This window comes from Enhydra lutris, unplaced genomic scaffold, assembly GCF_002288905.1.
Source record: "Enhydra lutris kenyoni isolate GAN:26980312 unplaced genomic scaffold, ASM228890v2 scaffoldscaffold5, whole genome shotgun sequence".
Classification (NCBI taxonomy): Eukaryota; Metazoa; Chordata; class Mammalia; order Carnivora; family Mustelidae; genus Enhydra; species Enhydra lutris.
In genome coordinates, this window is record NW_019154089.1 from 29384462 (window position 1) to 29406511 (window position 22050).

Consider the following 22050-nt stretch of genomic DNA (forward strand, 5'->3'; position numbering starts at 1 on the left):
AGCAAAGCATATGGTGTATTTAACTCTTGGAAAACGCACATTTGAGTTTGAGGACAAGAAGCATTTTTGTCTCTGCATTCTCTTGTCAAAAGCACCAATTATGGAATGCAGCCCCCTTTCCTCCTCTATTCCCTGTATTTGCCAGAAACCTCACAGGCAAATTCCACAACCTGTTTTGATAATATGCTCAAGTTAGAGGCTTGGTGGCCCTTCTACTTATGCCTCTGGTGTTGGGGGAGCTTAGCCTTGTCCTGTACGCCCCCCTGAGACTGAATATAGAACCCTTGGGGGGGGCGGGGTTAGGAGTATGCATTTCTGGAGGGAGGCAGATTGTAGCTTCATTTAAAAAGCCCATGATCCTCACAAGAGCTGTAATTTTCCCTTCTTTATTTTACCTTTGACTTGTTTTTTGGTAAGTTATTCCACTCGTCATTATGGCATTGGGCCCATTTCAGAGATGAGGACACTGAGGCCCAGAGAGGCCAAGTAATCTGCTCAAGCTTATGCAGCTGGTAAATGCAGGTTTTCTACTTCACCTGCTTTCCTCCCTGGTAGTCCGTTCAGAATCTAACAGTGCACATTGACTCTAAGAATGCAGATCATTTGCAGAAGTTCTCTGGAAAACAAGAAAAGGTTATCAGTATTAGTGTTGGCTACAGCTCAGTTAAGCACGGACTGTACATCTGCTGAGCTGGGTGTGAGTATTAACCCAGCTTTACAGATGGGGAAACCGAGGCAGGCATTCACACCGCTGGTCGGTACCAGAGCACAGATTTGAGCCGACTACGCTGAGCCCCAGAGCTAGTATCCCTCAGCGCTGCGTCCTAGAACTAAGAAAAAGGAATTTTAGGAAAAAAGGTGATTTTGCTTTTCAATCCTAAAAACATCCTCAAGCTTGGCCAGGGCTGGGGTGGGGGTGGGGGGTGGAGGAAGAGGGAAATGGTAGCATGGACTGAACTTCGCTCAGAAAGGGCTGAGCCAAGCAAAAGCGGCAGCTGGCAGCGTGAATTAAACACATGCACATACGGACACTGGAGATCATTCTTTTTCTCTTTAGCAGCAGAGTCATTGTCATTGGGACCTGTCATAGCAGTTAGTCCGTAGCTGAATTCTGGAAACTCTTCCAAGTTCGTTTTTAGCTCTGAGCTGTTGAGGAGGATGATCACATTGACCCTACTTCACATTACACCGTGTGGGCAGGGGCACTGAATATGATTACTCCTCAGTTCAGGGAGAAGTCACAGGAGGAACAAGGGGCTAACTCCTGTGTCCCTCCCCACCATCCAAAACCTTCCTCTTAGACGGAAGCCCTTAGAAACAGACACTAAGAGGGAGGTCCTCAACCTGGCTCACTATTTCCAGCCTTGAGTTACACTTCAATTAAGCATCAGAGTAATCAGAACAGCCCCGGCAGTCTCGAGGCAGTGGATTTTAATTGCAGTTATACTCAGGACCATCTGTAAAGCCCTGGGAATTTACAGATATCATTCGTCTGGAGGTGCATATAATAGCCGATGATGTTCCACAGTTTAAGAACCAAAGCAAACTCTGTTTTTGCCTCCCTTGGATATCCTTGAAGTACAACAGGGCTCCAGCATGCACATATCACTTACTCAAGTTTAACGATACGTACTTGTCCAGAAATACAAATATACACGTACATTTGTGTACACACACCCCAAATGCATAGACACAGAAGTACAGGTACATAGGGATGGCAATAAATTTCTCTGTTTACTCAGTTGGTCCTTCTACTTTCCAACTAGACATTTATTCTCCTTTGCCCCAGGGAAAGGGAATCCACAACCCGAAGACAAAGAGAAACAGAAGTAGTTAATTTTCGGCCTTTGTGTTTCTAAGAGCCCAGACCTTGGGCGGCTTTAAAGATTTTCAAGGGTAATTTTGACTCTAGGCAGTTTTTTTTCCTGTGCTGACTTTACAACCTACCCCTGAAAAAGGCACCTCTGTCCGCAGCCTTCTCTTTAAGCAGAGACTTTTATCCTGATCAGAAAGTCGATTTCCAAGGCCACTCAGCAGGACCTAACCCAGAGCGTCGGTCTTAAACCAGTACAATGAATTGGAATAAGAAGAGCCGGCCAGAGGTTACTGAGTTCAGCTCTGTACCTCCAAGCAGGTCATATTCACAAGGGTGCAGACACCATCTTTCACTGTATTTGTGGCGGGAAGCACCCCAGGCTCCCATTCACCAATTACCATGACACCATTTAGAAGAGAATGCCAGGAGACCAAAAAAAGGGGGGAAAGCCATTGTCATAACTCTTCGCAGAAATACCTGGTTTCACAATTTATACTTAACTGCTGACACTTGAAAAGTCGAACATTTTGGTAAAATGAATCAAGCTGTAATGTTTCTTTTATGAGATCCCCTTGCAGGAAAGGGAGGGTTGGCACCTTGTGGAGACCAAGCTTAGTTATCCATCATAGCAGTCAGCTGTCCAAGCCGGCTTCTCAGAGGTCACGCGATCGAACCGACAGCTCTTAAAACTATATTATTGCTTACGGAACAGGAATTGGGGCACCAGATAAAAATTACCTGGTCTAATAGGCAGCGAACAATTTTCACTCAATATAATTAGAAGCCAAATCATTCATTTCATAACACTCTGGCTAATTTATTTGTTGACCTTTTATTATCCATAGCTCTTCAGTGGTATTAACTGCAACTCAGACAAAATCTCTTGTTCATTTCACTTCCATTGATTTTTTTTTTTCCATTGAGGCAATAACGGCTGCTTGAAAACAGCCTTTTTCTTTCCACTGTAAAAGTCAATCATGTAAGTTAGTATGTCTTACGTTGATATAGCTGCCTTAGCTTACAACCTACTTTAATTTCATGTGATTCAGAAGTCTTCTATGCCATGTTTGTAACAAAGGCACAGCTCTCTGGTGTGCCTCTGGCCACGTGGCATGATGGTGCGTAGTGATATGTTTGCGAAGGAAGAGGGCTCTCATCTAATCTGGAGAGAACACCAACTTTAAAATTAGAGAAGGTGCCGATGACCCCCCACATTTTCTTTAGACTGGACTAGAACGCCTTCGATGCCTTTTGTACTAAGAGCAGTTGAATCCTTCAGATTACTGAATTCCTTTGTTCTGAAAATTTCTGCAGGTTTTAATTGTGGCTTGACTTTTATTTTTCTTTAAAGACTGTGGGCAATAAGTATGTGCTAGAGCATTCTGTAAGCTTCAGCTGAAACTTCTTATATAATAAAATACTATGAAGTCTTTAGGATGCAGGGTTGTAAAATATAATTGTTCCACATTTGGCATTTTATGCCTCCCTAGAAATAACCACTTGCTGCCTACACCTCATCTATGCTCCTCCTTTCCATTTCAATTTACTCTAAAGTGGTCTTTAGCCATAATGAGAATGCCCCTTTCAACAGAAACATGTTTAATTTTATCTATGCTAAATGTAAGTGACTATTCTCAGTCATAGGGCTTCTGAGTAAAGAGTGCTTAAAGTGTGACACGAAAGGTTTCTAATGATCTGCGGTCAGCTCTCTTTTGAGTTCCTATTACCAGAAAAATGAAAAATTTGAGGAATGTCTCAGAGGATCGGAAACTAAACAGTCCTCAAGTATTATTTGGGTTTGTTTTACTCCTTCCCTCCTTGCCCTCATGATATGATTTTTTAGAATGCAAAGTCTGCCATTGTGGAATTTCCCATTAGGCTGAATAAACACCAAAGACATTGGGATAGAAAACTACCCTGCTCAGAAATCTCCTCTCAGTACAGCTAGTATTTATCGTTTTGTACATCAGTCTCTGCAGGGAATGGGCTACAAGGAACTTCCAATCAGTTTTTCAGCTTGCGGGAGTTCCGATCAGCCGTGTCACCCAGACTTTCAGAAGGAAGCAGGGAAAGAGCTAGAACTTAGAGGCTAGTGAGCTGGGTATACTGTGCCAAATCTGGACCCTTTGGTAAACTCTGGAGTGAGGAGGCAAATGAAATGAATGCTGATTCCATTGATAGATGTTTATCGCCTCTAACCCGAGAGTGATCATGCCACCCCACTCCATTTTATGTTGCTGGTATTTGGGCCCGTTGTATCTTGAATCTCCTGATAAAGCAAAGCATATTGACAATAAATGGGCGTCAGGCAAATGTGTAGAGACAGAAAGGTATTGTGCTTCTTTCTCAGGAATCGCCCAAGTCAACCTGACCTTGTAATTTAGCTTCTGTTTTCTTCTACATCCTGCAAAACGTTTCCTGCTTGAGGGAACATAAGGTCAAGTACAGATTGTCCTCCCAAACTGCTGAAGTATCCCTGGGCCTTAATATTAGAGGGGGGTCTCCAGAGTCTTCAAAATATGATTCAGAAATTTGGGAATTAATGCTGTGTTGGTAAAGGGGTATTCCACAGGCTTTATGAGTTGGTATATGTGCTGTGAATGAAGGGAAGTTCATGCCATCCCCCCTGCTCATCTGGGTTTGAATTACTCGGAACACTGAATTGGGTTTATAAACAGACGCCGTATTGGACAGTTAGACAAGCGTCCATTTCACCCTGGAAGGTTAGATGTGGCCAGTGAATATGAGCTTATTGCTTGTCTGTCTGAGGACAGACACTGAAGAGAAGATTCACATAGAAGGGGAACAATCCCCGGAGTTTTCACCGTCATGAACCCCCAAGGAAGACGAACTAGCCTTATCTGCATATCAGACATGATATGCCTGGTTCTCAAGACTGTGCAAATACCTAAGTATTTCTAAGGGTCTAAGAGTACAGTTAATAAAAGGCTGATGTGCATCAAGACCAACCTCATGTGGTTAGCAGCCTATAACTTGAGATAATGTCTGTACCCAACATGATTCATTATATTCATCACAAAATTAAAATGTAAGCACAAGCCAGCAGGAGTAAAAGAGCAAATTCATAAAAGAAAAAAAAATGTGGCATAAAAAACCCCCACAGTGATCAAGACTTGACCTTGGGGGATTTCTATATTGGATTAAAAGGTCTGGAGCCAAATAGAACACCAAATTTAAGTCTTCTGCTCTTATAAACCAGGACAAATATGTGCCTTTGTCATTTCATCGTATAAATCAAGCTAGTACTTTTAAAAATCAGAAACTATCTCAGAATAAACTTTTCAACAAGGATTTCTCAAGGCCCATGGTCTACTGGGCATTATGCTAGGGGCTTAGGGAAGGCAATCAGATACTCATGGCCTCAAAGGGCCTACAGTCTAGTGGTGGAAAGTGAAGACTAACACAGTTAAAATCAGAGGAAAATGAGCCCACAGCATCAGCTGTTGTGCTGTGCTGGAGGGAACAGTCAGCACCATTTCTCAGAGGAATGAGAGAGATTAGAAGCTGGGTGAGGGTAGAATTCCTTCTGATAGAAGAGCATAATTCTCCAGAGCAAAGGCAGTGATGCCTAACACCTGAGACTGAATCCCTGCTCAGCCAGTCGTCAGCCGTGTGGACGCAAGGAAAGTTGACCCTCCTTTCTGAGTCTTGGTTTCCTCCTCTGTCACATGGTGGTACGAACCGCCCCTTAAGAGGCTCTCTGTGAAGACTGGATGGGTTCATGTTCCACTTTCAATAAACAACAGTTATTTTTATCATTAACCAAACCACCAACACCACCTTCATTCTCAGGCTTTGGAGGATGAGGAGGCATTGTAAATGAGCACGGTTTGAAGTCAGCATTCCAAATAAAGAAAAGGTGAAAGGAGAGAAGGTCTGGAGTTGGGAAAGAGCCAACATTTTGCTTCTAGGCTAGGGAGGACTAGCTAGACCAGAATTAAGAGCAGTTCTTCAGATGTGTAGGGAGAGGAGACTGGATAAAGATGGTAGGACCGGATGATAGGGAGAATCTTTTGTAACCCCATAGAACCCTGTACCTTAATTCTGGGAGGATACTCTGCCTTGGAAAGTGCTAGAGAGCAATGTTGTTTTGTTGACTATGGGGGCAACAGGAAGCTCAAAAATTATTTGCCAATTGATGGAGTTGCAACATAGGAAGTAAAGATGAATCTTCCTTCTGAATTTGTAGTCCATTCAGCATCTTTATTATAAAGGCTCTGAAGCATAAGTAAAAACCCATAACAATTATGCTTTAACTGTCAGTTGGGTTTCCTCAGTGTTTCTGTAGACTCGCAATAGTTTGTCCCCTTTTTTCTTTGCTGAACCCCACTCACATTATCATAAACTAATGGTCATAACAGGACAGGGGAAACCGGTTTTTAACTGTGAGAGAAAATAGATCAGTGAAAGTTGTTGTTTTTAAGGAATAAACATTTTTTGTTTCTTTAAGAGAGGAGATCCAAGGCCATGAAAAGAAAAATAGTCTGAATAAGGATGTAGATTGGAAAACAAGCATTAGCTCTATAAGGAGACTCTGGGGCTTTTCAATATTTAGGATAGTAGTATTTGTCTTCTTTATTCCCTACTGGGATTTTTTTTTTAATCCAAGGATAGGATTAATTATCTTAGAAGAATCTAATCTCTACCTTCATCTTTTAAACTGCAAGCTGGGAGATGTTTTAAACATTATGAAAAGAAGAGAAAATCTCTCCTGACAAATAAATGCCTTGAAAAATTAGATATTAGTACTAGTCAAGTGCTCTTTCTTTTCAGAAATATTAAAATTGCACATTAGAATGGAAGGATCCTTATACTATACTCCCTCCTAATGCCACAAAAAATAAGACTTTAGGAACAGTTTCAGAGACAAAAGATTATATGAAACATCCAGTTCTTCCCCTTATGGGAAATTTCTTTCTTTCTTTCTTTCTTTTTTTTCTTTAACATCTCAGGCTCAATCATTTCCTAATGCGAAATTACAGATTTTTCAAATTACCATATAAAACTGCGAAAAAATTACACTTGTGACCACAGAAGAGATAGCATACACTATCAATTTGATTTTAAAAGGCATACATCTTTTATACTACCTGTCATTTTTATAATGCCTTTTACAAATTTAATCAATACATTTTAACATTCTATATACTTTAAGTGCAATATACAATAAATATTCAAGTTTCATCTTAAACATGCTTTAGCCTTTAAATTGTTAAAACTGCAGTGCCCTTTCAATCTACTTACATAATGTCATAAAATATACATTTCAAGGTAAATGAAGTCAGCTACTTCAATTTAGTCCCTCAAACTGGTAGTAAATGAGAGGTTAACACTATGGTGCCAAACCCATTATTGAGTAAATTTAGCACCTTGGACAGCTCTGTAAAATCTTTATTGCTTTCCTGACCTGCTCGTCATGTTCTGTCTGTGTGTTCAGTGGCTCTCAGCTCTGATTGAAAGGCAATATATTAGATCCCCAACACAAACACGCTTGGGGGCTAGTTCACTGGGAGCGTAATGACATGGAGGTGAGAGCAATTTTCTGGTCACCAAAATCCAAGCACCTTGCAGGTCCGTTGCACTAACTCATAGAGGACCCAGAAATTTCCTTTCTTCTTCCCCTTTGCAGAAATAACTAATAGAAGCTGAATCACACTGGCAAAGCTGAACCAAATGTGGGCTATTCCTTAAATCCTTATGTCGATTCTTCAGCGAAGGACATTTTAGAATGGGCAAAGTATCATTTAAGGAAATCACTTTCAGGACAAAAATCCAGATTCACTCTCTGTAAGACCTCTGGTCTGAAGTGATGTTGGGTTAATGACTCTCCTATGGCCATGTGCCCAGTGGGAAAGTGTGACCCAGCTTCTTGGGTAGAAGAAGGATGTAACTTTATGAAGCAGAACTCACATGTTTCATTTTCAAAGGATTAAAGTGTGATTAGAGCTCTCAGTATTGCATAAGGTGAAAAAGAAGTGGTTGGATTGTGTCATTGGAAAACTTTGTCATTAAAAATATATGAGAGTAAAATGTATAGCATACACAAACAGTTGGAATTTTTTCAGGTTTATGAAAACTTCAAAGTTCTTGGAGTTTATTTTGAATTTCCCTCCTCCCTGGTTCTGTTTAATTAATTAAAATAAGCACTGTGCAGAGTCCTCATGATAGTATTCCAAGATTGAAATTCACAAGTGCAGTTTCCAGCCGCACCTCATCTTGCTTCTGACAAACAGGAGACTTGGTTTTTTTGTTTGTTTGTTTTTTTCCTAAAATGAAAAGAAAGAAAAATACCTTCGCTGCCCAACCCAAACACTGGTATAAATATTTATTTGGAGAAATAAATGAATGTAGACACAGAGAAGTCAAATCTTAGTAAATAAACTAACTTGATCCTGTTTTGTTTTAATCTTTCCTAAGAGCCAGAAAAAGCCATGAGGTTTTAGTGAAAGCAGCACAGGCCGAATTTGATATGGGGATAGGGTTTAGTGTGGCCATACCATAGTAAATTATTAACTGCTGTGGTCAGACAATACTGTGAACAAAAAGTGGTACATTATCTTGTAGCTTGCATTAAAAAAATAAAGAAATTATTTCAGATGTATTGATTCAAACTCCACTGATTATATAATGCTTTTGACTCCTTACATGAAAAATAACTGAACTGTTTTATAAATGGGGTCTACCAACTTAAGGCAAGCATAAATGTTTATTGAGAAGAGAAAACCCCTCTATCTCATTTTTGAATTTAGGACATTATATATGTCATAAGTAGATACTGCAGTATGACAACTATTTTATCTTATATTATAGAAAATTTAAAATTGAAAAATGCTAATATGTATCTAAAAGCTTGTCATTTCAAGAGTTGTTCAAGGATTTTTGAAGAGGCTATGGTGACAGCAAAATGAATGTAATTATATCCCTATTTTATGATCAGCGTCTACAGTATATGAAAATTGAACTCCGTTGCTTCTCCATGCAGAAATCTATTGTGTAAAATATTTAAGTTTAAACTTCTTTTTGACACTTTACTCATGGCCCCCCCAAAAAAATCATAAACATAACTTCTTACAAACCCCCTCTGGTCATCAGACTGAACCTTTAGGTTTGCTTCTCTGATAAGCCTCCATTTCACAAGCTTAACTTTCCTCTTCATCTTCCAGTAGAAATTAATCTGCAGGAAGGGCAGAATGAAGAGGGAGCGACTTCTTTGGGTGGAAGACAAATATTACCACCATACACACTTTTGTAGAGTGGGCTGTTTATTAGAAATAAGCATGCAGGCTAAATACGGAAGCCTACCTCAATGAAAAGAAGGAGTTTTTCTTCAACTGGAATGAAAAGCAGAGCGTATATCTAGGATAAGAGTGAATGAACAAATGGGGAAAATGACAAACAATCCTGAAATAGCAAAGGATTGTTATAAAAGAAACAGACTCTGCCAGTCATGAAAATTGGTGCAGAGGGAGCTTCCGGGGGCAGGAGACTCCTTCTGTAAGCGCCTCTGACAAACGGCGCATTGCCTCAGAAATGTGGGTTTACTCCATCACTCCCTTATATCCTGGCTCTGCCACACAAGGGAGATAAACAAAAGAAGTTTAATCCTACATGCTTCTAGTAGCCAAAGATTGATTGGAAATCCCTCGAAAATGACCCGTCTGATAAGGTCATGGTTCCTGGAATAAGCAATTAAGTACTAAATAAACACATCTTAGGGATTCATAACATGCACTGAATGACATCGATTGTAGTAATCTAGTAAATGACCTCGCAATTGTATTCAGCAATAAACATATGAGTGCTTTATCGTGCCCATGGCAGACTATCGAGTGATGTATTTTATCTTGCAGTACCAATGATGCTCACCTTTTGACTCAATTAAGTGTGTATGCGAACAGGGATAAATTGGTGATTTAACACCATTCTGGGGTTCCCTGAGCTAACTGCCTTGAAAGCAGTGCATTTGCCAAGTATGGCCAGAGGGAGCCGGAGCGCGATCCTGTGGAAAGGGAACAACTGGCCGTCACTCGGAAGATTGCATCTGCTTGTCTCTTGACAGGAAGTCATCCTCAAAAGGGCCGCGGATCTGGTGGAGGCGCTCTATGGAATGCCACACAACAACCAGGTGAGTGGCCCCGGGGACTCGGACCTGCATGGGCCTCCACGTTCCCGTGGAGGAGCGCAGAGTCCCCAGTGCGTCGAGGAAGGGCGAAGAAGATGAAAGCCACTCACATGAGTTCAAGGTCATCCCGACGTAACGTGTCAGGCAGTCAGTGCTTCTCTCCTGTTTTGTACCTCTTTTACGGCCTTTTCTGTGGAATCATTTTCCTCAGGAGAAAAGGTACTCCATTTAAAGTGAATCTTCCGTGGGAGCGTGCTTCATAATTGAGGAAGAGAGTTACTGATGTTTTATTTTATTCCTTTCAGGTTTTCAAGCAAATTTAGGAGGAAAGGGGAGGGGGGTTAATTTCTTCTCCTAAAACGCATAATAAGACCTGAATATAATTGTCTGCTTCTATTCACGGAGCAAGTCCCCATATAGGATTCACATTGCTCTGGAAACAAGGAGTCTGAGCAATCATTCACTCCTTCTTTTGTGTCCCTTGAATCAGTGTCCAGGGGACAGAGTTCCATGAACAGTCAGGGACAACAAGGAGTCATCTACAACCTGGCCTTAACTTTAGCAGGGAGAGGAGATGCCGCCTCTGCATGTGTGTGTGTGTGGCGGGGGTGGGGGGTTCCTGTGCATTACTGGCCACGAAGGGAAACCCCACGCTGTCTTACGCAGTGAGGCAATGTGGAGGGATGGCTAAGACAGTGGCCCTTCGAAGTCAGGCAAACAAGGTTATGCAGCCCAGCTGTGTCCTTACACAGGCAAGTGTCCTTAAGTGTGAGTGCGTCACGTCTCTCTGTGCCTCAGTTCCCCCATGTGCACTATGGGCTCATCGATGATGACACTTGTCCCAGCTTTGCTCCAGGTTTGCTGAGAGGTGTGGAAGTTAACGCCCTGAGCACCGTGTCTGGCATATAATAAACACTGGAAAGGATGGTTTTCCTGGGAGGATGACTAGGCGTAGCTAAAGGGGATATTCCTTTTACTTTGCAGGAGATTATTCTGAAGAGAGCGGCTGACATCGCGGAGGCCCTGTACAGTGTCCCCCGCAACCACAGCCAGCTCCCGGCCCTCACTAACACCTCGGTCCACGCAGGGATGATGGGCGTCAACTCCTTCAGTGGACAGCTGGCTGTGAACGTCTCTGAGGCATCGCAGGCCACCAACCAGGGTCAGCAACCTGCCCTCCTCCCTCTCCATGGCCCTGCCCCTTCCCAACCTCAGGCTTTGTCATGCTCCCGTCCCGCCCCCAGACCCCACCATTTATTTGGCACAAGACAGTTTTTATTTAAAAACGTTTTCTTTTCCCAAAGGGGGGATTCCTAGTTTGTATCAGACACTGCTGTGGAATCGGGGGGATAGCTGTCACAACCGGCAGTGTGCTCTCAGAGGCTAGGAAGGACGCATGCACTTAGCCTCCTCTCCATTTGACTTTTCACCGTAAACCATGAATGACAGATCGCAAAGAGGGCTGGAATTAAAGTTCTGAGGGGCCAAAGCACATCATCCTCGCCCAGGGAATAAGAACCTGTTAACTCCAGGGTACATCTCTTAGATTGGGATTTATTTCTGCTCCAAAATGATAATTTATAGGCCCTGCATTGCCACTTCTCATGGCCCCGCTAAGTATTTATGATCTCCTAAGAAATGTGTGTTTTGCTCGCTTCCCATTTTAATCACAGAGCTAGCGCCACCAACCCACGCCCATGAATCACCCGGCCCCTTCCCTCTGGGACGCGGCGACGGGGCAAGAACCAGAGAACTTCCTGTCCCCGAGCCCTCCCGGATTGTCACCCTCATGCCCAGCTTTGACCCCACCCCTCAGGTTTCACCCGCAACTCAAGCAGCGTGTCCCCACATGGGTACGTGCCGAGCACCACCCCACAGCAGACCAACTATAACTCCGTCAGCACGAGCATGAACGGATACGGCACGGCCGCCATGTCCAATCTGGGTGGCTCCCCAACTTTCCTCAACGGCTCAGCTGCCAACTCGCCCTATGCCAGTGAGTAGATCTGTGTGTCCTGCATTTCTGTGTGTTTGTGCTCCAAGAACTGGGCATCATGTGGTGTGGCCCACCATGCAGGTCTCCTCAGTCTGAGGACCCCCACCCAGGTGAAGCTAGGAAAGACGCCATTTGTCTCCCACAGCAATCTCTGTCCCCCACCCCCTGCTCACCTTCCTCAACCCAAGGTCTCCCTTGTTGTCAGAACTTGACTAAAACCCAAAGCAGCAGTAGGATGTCATCACCAGAACCCAAGTTTCAAGTTGGAATGGAGATGGGTTTGACCTTAGCTTCTCCCAGTTACCAACTGGCAGCCTTCTGCAAGTTCTCTCCTCTCCAAGCCTCAGTTTGCTCATCTGTATAATGGGAAGGGAACTAACACCCACCCCATACAGTTGTTGTGAGACTTTGAAAAAATAATGCATGGAATGAGCTTGTCCTGATGCCTGATCCACAAGAGACGGAGTCAGGAAATCTAATCATCAGGATGCCGGAAGGAAGGATGGTAAGAGAAGCGGCTAGTGCAGCATCCGCACAAGCTAAGACTTAACATCTCTCCCTTTAGGAAAAGGACTCCTTTGATGTTGTTGTTGTTTTAATGCTTGGAATTTTTTCCCCTTTGTGCCTGATATGTACTAGGAAATAAACAACAGCAACAACAGGAAACAACAACAAAAAAACTTTATTTTTTCCAAAAATCTGGCAAGATGAAAAAAACACATACACAATTTTTAAAAATTTATGTATGTATGTATGTATGTATTTATTTATTTATTTTGGTTGTCTTGTCCTTGCCTTAAAAAAGCTTAGCTTCAAGAATTTTCAGTACGAAGGTTAGGTTGCATCTAAAGGCATCTTTACATATAAAATGTCCCGGGTTTTGTCTCTACAATCTCTCCATTTCCCTCTGAGGATTTGTACATAGATAACCAAGTTTGTCTTAGTGTGGGTAACTCTTCTGTTTTATAAAATGAGGCCGAACTCTTAGACATCTGTGGAATGATAGAAGATGTGTTGTTAAATGAAAGAACGCTCGTGATTTTTTTTTAAAGAAGAGTCTTGGCTAAAAGAACCTAAAAACCGTGCAGTCTCTGATGGTGGAAATGTGGAGTGCTCTAATCTTTTGAAAGAGGAAAGATCATTCTTGGCCTTTGAGAGAGAGGTTATTTCTGAAAGTAACACTTAGGGCCTTTTACTTTCTTGGTGAATTTTTAACGCTCAGTGTGTGCTAAATTTTATATTTCCACTTTATCTGTTCAGAATCAGCAGCTTTTTGAATGTTTAGAATTCCCCCCAAATAATCTGCATACATCACGTCTGCCCGCTGGAACCTGTTTCAGGATTTTGATTCATTGAAAGATTGTTTCTCATAGATCTATCATTTCAGTGTTCTGCCACCTACTCAATCAGAAAATGTTTCCATCATGACCTGAAAATTAAAAGGTGGCATTCTTAATTAAATCAATAAACTAATTGCTATATGGTAGCAATTCAATTTAGGGGCTGGGATTGCTGTCTTTGCAAGCCCGTGCAGACGCCCAGCAACTTCAGCCTGAGATTGCATCTGTCAGACTGTGAAACTTCCAACATTTAATTTCCATTAATTGATTTCCTCAGTGCTCACAAATATAGTATTAAATTCTCAAATAGGCTCTCAGATGGGACGGTTTTATCTGCATAAATGCAAATAAAACAATAAACACAAAGCCCAGCTGATTTGAATTTTTGCCTCCATAATATTTAATTATTCATAAACCACTCATGTTGAAAAATTCCGAACAGAATAAAAAATAAAATAAGACATTGCGCTGGTGAACACACTTTGTGGTGTGGTGGCTGATAACTAATAATGTTATAACAAATGGAGCTGTTTGACTATATTTCACCCTTTCCTCTGCTAACCACCCCCCTCAAACTCCCCACCTCTAAATACACATAATGATCGCATTTGCCAACGAGATTAATTGCCTTCCTCAGTGAACCAGCAGGATTTCAAGTCGACGAATATTTAAAAATCAAACCTCCAGTGCAGGAGTTTTGCAATTTAAATGGGTGTTATTATTGAGCGTATTTTCACATTTACAAATCCTAAGAGATGTATAAAAATGCTGGCCTCATTAAAAGAAAAAGTACCGTGTAGAATATGTTTGTGAAAACTCTGAGGATGGCGGCCTGGGGTTCTGCTCCGTCAAGCATCCAGCGCCTTTGGATTGTGTTAGTGCTGAGCGCTGATTCCACGGGGTCATTTCCCCCTGATGGCAGCTGCCGCCCAGACCCATTCCCTATTTCCCTCTTTCCACAGCCAGGAGGCCAAGGGAAGCCAGCCCCCTCCCCAGCAGTCTAGACCCCGGTGGCTTATGGGAAGGGGGCCTCTTCCCCTGGTAATTGGTTTCTTTTGCAGGGGAGTGTAGTGGAGAAGACACTGGATTTGGTTCTGGTTCCTAGCTTCACCACATTCTGGCTCTGGACCTCGGGCGGGCAGGTCACTGAACTATTTCTGAGTCTCACTTTGCTCAGCTTGCTCAGGTGTAAAAAGGATGTAATAGGTCCCCACTTGAGGTCGCTTTGACAGTGACATAAGATGAAAAAGACATGAAGATTCCTGGGAATGATAAAGCAACATGTAATGTTTATTACATCATGGGAAAAATAATCCAGTGGCAGGAAGGACTTAGAATTTAAATAGAATGCTTGAAAATTTCTGGGCAGGATCCATACGTTTCCCGAGGAAATGGAGGAAATAGAAGGTGAGTGTATGAAAATACTGGTCTTGAGTGGAGAGGACTCACTGTGTGTGAAAGCTCTGTCTCCTGAAGCAACTATGAGATTATTAGCAACTAACAAAATAGGAATGGCCAGGCTGAAGGGACCATGGTCAGTAGAGAATGTGCAGCCACAAAACTCATGTCTCCAAGCAACTAGGTTCTCCCCCTCCATGAATTGCCAAAATTCCCCCATCATTGATAATCCACATCCCCACTACTACTACTCTGTGAGCCTTTACACAAAGCTCCTGTCCTACTGCTCATTAATTCACAAACATTCATGTGCAGCTTCATGCAGGGGATAGAGAGTTTGGACCTTTGGCTTGTAGTTCTGAGTTATCTGCAAATATTGCCTGTGGCAGTCTGTCTATCCACCTGGCCTCCTCCCTACCTAGATCTGTGTATGTGAAGCATTCAGGCACAGTTGTATCCTTCAGGAACTCGTAGCTTCACGGGCAGAACAGGGACACATACACACTGCCATCTGCCAGTGCTTTAAGTTGGAATCCTGGCATTCCCTTCAACCTACCCTTCTTCCTCACACCTCTCATCCCATCACTGACCACACTGTCTCAGGCTGGCCTCCTCCTGTGCCTTATATTCCCAGCATCTTTGCTAGAACCTTAGACCCTTTTAGGTCCCATCTGGAATGCTTCCTTTGACACCTCGCCCATGAAGACTTCCTTGGTCCTCTTCCCTGCCTCTGCAGAGCTGGCCGTGCTCATGTCCTGCTCAATGACAATGCCTTTGTCATTAGTTTGTGCTACCTCATCCCTTAGAAGAGCACTTTTGTTCCATGGCCTGGAGCCCCAGTGCCTTGCACATTGCCCGGCATGTAGAAGACATAGAAGATCCCCACCACCAAAGGTAGCTGGTGCTGAGTACCAGGTGATGAAAGTAGATGAAATTCCAAGAGTTCAGGGAAGGCTCGTGCCGGCAGGGTGGCCCGAGCAGGGTGGCTGGGTGAAGGGCAGAGCTGAGCTGCCTCATCTCAGCACACCAGGAGAGATGCTGATTTCTCCTTTCCCGTTGCCCCACCCAGTCGTGCCATCCAGCCCCACCATGGCCTCCTCCACAAGCCTCCCCTCCAACTGCAGCAGCTCCTCGGGCATCTTCTCCTTCTCACCAGCCAACATGGTCTCTGCGGTGAAGCAGAAGAGTGCTTTTGCGCCAGTCGTCAGACCCCAGACATCCCCGCCTCCCACCTGCACCAGCACCAATGGGAACAGCCTGCAAGGTAAGCCCCACCTAAGCCAATAGGTTGCCCTGACTTCACCCTCCCAGGGCCTGAAGCAGATACGTCACTGGTGCGAGGGATCAGCCTCAGGCTGGCCTGCTTCTTTCTGCCCTCCTTTTGTTTATTCCTCTGTGTTCACTCTCATTGGCCCTGGCCCCTGGCCCCACACACCCCTTCTCTGCTGGAGTTGTCTGAGCTGTCCTCTTCCCAACTCCAGCAATTCTGCTCAGGCCCAGGATTTGCTTAAGAATACTATTTCCACCTACTAATATCATCATTTCTCTTTTCTCCTCTTCCATTCCCTGGGGTCGCCATAATCAGACCAGTCTTTTGTGGACTCTAGCAAGTTCTCCACTGCAGGGTCTCTCCCGGGACTGGCCTTCTCCTGAAGTAGGTCACTCAACCTTCCCTTCCTGTTGCCTGTGTCAGAGTGAACGTGTGTGGGGCTGATTATGGGGAGTGGGTGAGCCATGGCCTGACCAGAACCCTGAGGTTAGAGTGTTGTAGACCAAAGGCCCCAAGACTGACGGCTGGGAACCAGAAACCCCAGATGGTTACTAGAGTATTCTGGTTCATGTTAAAATTGTCCCATTTTGGTCCCCATCATGGAGTATGGAAAATAAGAGTCACCAAGAATTGAGGTGACCTCTCTACTCATTGAGGAAAAAGAACCCCACCCTTTTAAAACAGGGCTACTGCATCTCAAGTTTTTCTCGTGTGCTAGCACTGTTGACCTGCACAAGCTCATTCATCTCTCACAGCAGGACTGTGTGCTCTAGGCTTTCAAAGCCCCTACTTTACAGATGAGAAAACTCAAGGTCAGGGAGGTTATGAAATTGTTTGACTTCCGACAGTACCGTGTGGCCGAAGCTGGCTTCAAACTCAGGCTCAAAACTTCATCTCCTCCTTCCATCTCCCAAGCACTGTATTACTCAGAGGGGGTAAAAAAGATGCACCCAGGATTCCCAAGGCAGCTAGCAGGGAAATAAGATCAATAGAATAATCAGCTACCATTTATTTAGCCCTGAACCGTGTGTTAGGCTCTGTGCTCAGCACTGAGCATGTTTTCTCGTATTTAATCCCCACCACCTCCTGGTGAAATACGAGGACATTATGATCTCCATTGTACAGATGATAATGCTGAAGCTCAAGGAGAGGAAATACCTGCCTATAGGCATTGCCCCTAAATGGGGAAGATGAATGTAAACCCCACAGGGTCTGTGCCCCGAGCCCCTAGCCTACACGGCTCCCCACAGTGCCTTCCCGCAGAGGTCGTCATGCCACCCTCACTGATGGAGGTCAGCCACGGGAGGGGTCAGGAGTCCGGCATACCCACCTGGCATCGCTCAGCCCTGTCTCTTATGTATATGTGTGTCATGTATTGTATGTTATATATGTGTGTTATTTATGTTATTTACACAGAGCACACATGTACTCTGACTGGACGCTTTACTTGCTATAATCTTACATTAATTCTTCCAAAGACCCTATGAAGTCAGTACCATTCCCTTTATAGAGATGGGTAAATTCAGGCCCAGTTTGCTCAGGGTCACACAGCTAGTACTGATAGAGCCAAAATCGAACCCAAACTGCATGATTCCAGAACCTGAGCTCCTAATCACTCTGACTTTCTGACTCCACACAGGTTCAGCTAAACATTCTTCAGAAACCTGCAGGCAAATCTGGCCAGCACAGCCAAAGTCATGCCTGGAATAATATGCTGGTGGCCCTCCCTTGAACAGCATTGGGAAAGCCATCTCAAAGGGCAGAGGAAGATAATCTGAGCTGCATTTCAGGCAACAATCCTCACAAAGGGTCACGCCCACCGCCACACAGGGAAGCCACCCATTCATACACATCTCAGTCATTTTCAGCTGAAAATAATGCTTTGTCACCCTCAGTACACCTCTGGCTGGCCTACTCAGGATATAATGCTTAAGTGAATCTGACTTATAATGGGTTTAAATAAGCATAAAACCTATGGAAACGGAAATCTGCCATTCTTGAGCTGCCTGTCACAACCCTCGTTAAGACACAGATTTCATATCAAAATAAGATAGAAAGGGGTCTGGAATCAGCAGCTGAGAGGTGGGGCTTGAGAAGCAAAGGCCCGCAGCTCTTGGGAGGTCCACAGCTGGATCCCCGGCCTGTGGCGACTTAAGCAGGCAGCCCTTCTGTGAGGCCCCGTGTCTCTGCCTGCATGTGCACCAAGGAGAGAGCAGGAAGGGACTGAAAACAGGGACTCAGCCCAGACAGTAGAATGTCCTGGGTTTAGAGAACATCCGGTGGTGTGTGTGTGTGTGTGTGTGTGTGTATGTGTGTGTGCGCGCACGCGTGCATGAGCGTGTGTGTGCGGGTGCTCTTAAGTAATAATGAAATGGCTTCAAGACAGGGACTCATGCAAAATTTGTTCATTTGTCACCCAGGGCATTTCTAACCCAAGTCTGCACAGGTTCCAAAAGTACAGAGGCTGTTCCCCCATATTCTGCTTAGCAGCCGGATCACCATCTCTCCATCACATCTCTCACACACGGCTGCACAGGTTCCAAAAGTACAGAGGCTGTTCCCTCATATTCTGCTTAGCAGCCGGATCACCATCTCTCCATCACATCTCTCACACATGGCTGCACAGTAGGGAGGGTGCAAGGTGAAATTCAGGGACACGCTTTGTGCTGGATTTGCTGTCGTGGATGACATTGCCCTTACCTTCTGTTTGAGCATGTGTCCAGGAAAGTCTTTCTGCTGGTTTTTGTTTTTCCAGTACCATCATGTACCAAACGGCTATGGAGGGGTGGCAGGGGAGGAGGTGTGAATAGAGAAATTGAAGTCGAATTAACTGACACCATTTTCCTTGAAGCTGTCCTGTCCATCTTCCTGCCACTCTCACCAGGCAGGGCCCACACACCTAGGATTTCCCCGTGGCCCTCTGTACACCATCCCTGCTGCCCGGAGTGCACTATACAATTGCTTCTGGGGGGCTCCTACCTGAGACCTTGGGGTCCCCCTGAAGAAAGGGACATTGGGACAAGGGGCTCCTAGACCTGCAGCTAAAGAATGACCTCATCATTAGTCTTCTACATTCTGCTTGTCCGTGGAGAAAGGACATGGGAGGTTTATAGACTGGTGGGGTGTGAGGGGACCTCCTCCTTCTACGTCTCATTGTTACAGTGGTTTCGTTTGGACCCACCTAGTTCAGAACTGGGACCATTAAGACAGGGCAAGTGACAGAGGAAGAGTTGGTTAAGCAAATGGCTTGTATAAATAAGATCAGAGGTGACGCGTTTAGGCTGTTTGAGGGTTTTAAAGACCTGTGTACCTCCAGCTGCCCTTCTACTGATAGTACATCACTCTGGGTCTTTTTAGCCAGCTCCTTAAAGACCTTTTACCCCAGGAGCCCCATCTTGGCCTCCTCTAGTGATTGCATGTACGTTTATTCCCCAACGAACACCCCATTGCAGTCTCACATGGTGGTGATGACAGTGGTCACAGCTACTCACATAGGAGGGCTTGTTCCCAGCCAGGCTTCTGCATCATCTCATTCCCAACCACCCTTAATGTAGGCTGCTTGCTGTCCCCATTCTATAGATGCAGATACTGAGCCTTCGAGCTAAGGTGGCTCACCCAGGGTTACACAGCTAGCAAACTGGGAGAGCCTGGGGTTAAAACCCGGCGGACTGATACAGTGTAAGCCCCTGTGCTCTATGGTCATACTGTCGTGAAGTCACTGGGTCAGGCCCTGGTGGACTTCAAAATCCTGGCCTTCAAATCTTTGCTGTGTTAAAGGAAACACAGCACCACAGTAAAGCAAACAGATCTGTCTGGGAGAGGCTGGGCACCCACCTGTGGAAGTTCAGAGGAGGGAAAGTTCAGGGAGAACTCAGAACAGCCTTATGGAGAAGGTTGCCATCGAGCTGGACCTCAGATGAAGGGCAAGGGGGATTCAGGCACAGAGAGATGGGGAGAGAGGGCGTTTGAAGCAGAGGATTGAAGATGATGGGAGCCACAGAGTAATGTGCAGTAACCAGCAAGCCATTTGGCATCCTGGGGCATGGAGGCCAAGGAGCGGGGATGAAGTTCAGTGAGGAGGTCCTTATGTGGAAGTCATAAATTCCATTCTTTCCAGGTGTATTATAATTCACAATTTCTCCTGTGGTCCCAATCGGCTTTCTCTCCCAAAACCTTGCACAAATTACCACATGGCTGAGAAATTTTTTTTTATTAAAAGCTCTGAGACAGACATCCTGCAGTTAAACAAAAAAATGAGTATTCCATTGAGTTCTCTTAATTTATTCACCCAGAGAACCCTTTTCTGAATGTTAAGACCAATTAACATCCTATGAAGAACTTTCAAATGGCTGCACAGTAGGGAGGGTGCAAGGTGAAATTCAGGGACACGCTTTGTGCTGGATTTGCTGTCGTGGATGACATTGCCCTTACCTTCTGTTTGAGCATGTGTCCAGGAAAGTCTTTCTGCTGGTTTTTGTTTTTCCAGTACCATCATGTACCAAACGGCTATGGAGGGGTGGCAGGGGAGGAGGTGTGAATAGAGAAATTGAAGTCGAATTAACTGACACCATTTTCCTTGAAGCTGTCCTGTCCATCTTCCTGCCACTCTCACCAGGCAGGGCCCACACACCTAGGATTTCCCCGTGGCCCTCTGTACACCATCCCTGCTGCCCGGAGTGCACTATACAATTGCTTCTGGGGGGCTCCTACCTGAGACCTTGGGGTCCCCCTGAAGAAAGGGACATTGGGACAAGGGGCTCCTAGACCTGCAGCTAAAGAATGACCTCATCATTAGTCTTCTACATTCTGCTTGTCTGTGGAGAAAGGACATGGGAGGTTTATAGACTGGTGGGGTGTGAGGGGACCTCCTCCTTCTACGTCTCATTGTTACAGTGGTTTCGTTTGGACCCACCTAGTTCAGAACTGGGACCATTAAGACAGGGCAAGTGACAGAGGAAGAGTTGGTTAAGCAAATGGCTTGTATAAATAAGATCAGAGGTGACGCGTTTAGGCTGTTTGAGGGTTTTAAAGACCTGTGTACCTCCAGCTGCCCTTCTACTGATAGTACATCACTCTGGGTCTTTTTAGCCAGCTCCTTAAAGACCTTTTACCCCAGGAGCCCCATCTTGGCCTCCTCTAGTGATTGCATGTACGTTTATTCCCCAACGAACACCCCATTGCAGTCTCACATGGTGGTGATGACAGTGGTCACAGCTACTCACATAGGAGGGCTTGTTCCCAGCCAGGCTTCTGCATCATCTCATTCCCAACCACCCTTAATGTAGGCTGCTTGCTGTCCCCATTCTATAGATGCAGATACTGAGCCTTCGAGCTAAGGTGGCTCACCCAGGGTTACACAGCTAGCAAACTGGGAGAGCCTGGGGTTAAAACCCGGCGGACTGATACAGTGTAAGCCCCTGTGCTCTATGGTCATACTGTCGTGAAGTCACTGGGTCAGGCCCTGGTGGACTTCAAAATCCTGGCCTTCAAATCTTTGCTGTGTTAAAGGAAACACAGCACCACAGTAAAGCAAACAGATCTGTCTGGGAGAGGCTGGGCACCCACCTGTGGAAGTTCAGAGGAGGGAAAGTTCAGGGAGAACTCAGAACAGCCTTATGGAGAAGGTTGCCATCGAGCTGGACCTCAGATGAAGGGCAAGGGGGATTCAGGCACAGAGAGATGGGGAGAGAGGGCGTTTGAAGCAGAGGATTGAAGATGATGGGAGCCACAGAGTAATGTGCAGTAACCAGCAAGCCATTTGGCATCCTGGGGCATGGAGGCCAAGGAGCGGGGATGAAGTTCAGTGAGGAGGTCCTTATGTGGAAGTCATAAATTCCATTCTTTCCAGGTGTATTATAATTCACAATTTCTCCTGTGGTCCCAATCGGCTTTCTCTCCCAAAACCTTGCACAAATTACCACATGGCTGAGAAATTTTTTTTTATTAAAAGCTCTGAGACAGACATCCTGCAGTTAAACAAAAAAATGAGTATTCCATTGAGTTCTCTTAATTTATTCACCCAGAGAACCCTTTTCTGAATGTTAAGACCAATTAACATCCTATGAAGAACTTTCAAAAATGTGGCCA

The 22050-nt window shown here is 44.7% G+C and overlaps 1 protein-coding gene across 8 annotated transcripts in view; it reads left to right on the top strand.

Annotated features, from left to right (window-relative positions):
• Window positions 1-22050, top strand: part of LOC111141248 (early B-cell factor 1) — a 386978-nt gene that overhangs the window by 360399 nt on the left and 4529 nt on the right. For 4 of the 8 annotated variants that reach the window (XM_022493686.1, XM_022493683.1, XM_022493685.1 and 1 more), the window contains exons 12-15: window positions 9897-9962; window positions 10944-11121; window positions 11776-11955; window positions 15763-15957. In XM_022493686.1, the coding sequence (XP_022349394.1) occupies window positions 9897-9962; window positions 10944-11121; window positions 11776-11955; window positions 15763-15957 (619 nt within the window). Of the gene's footprint in view, window positions 1-9896; window positions 9963-10943; window positions 11122-11775; window positions 11956-15762; window positions 15958-16278; window positions 16347-22050 lie in introns of those variants that run through there. The other 4 variants (XM_022493681.1, XM_022493682.1, XM_022493684.1 and 1 more) reach the window with 2 other exon arrangements.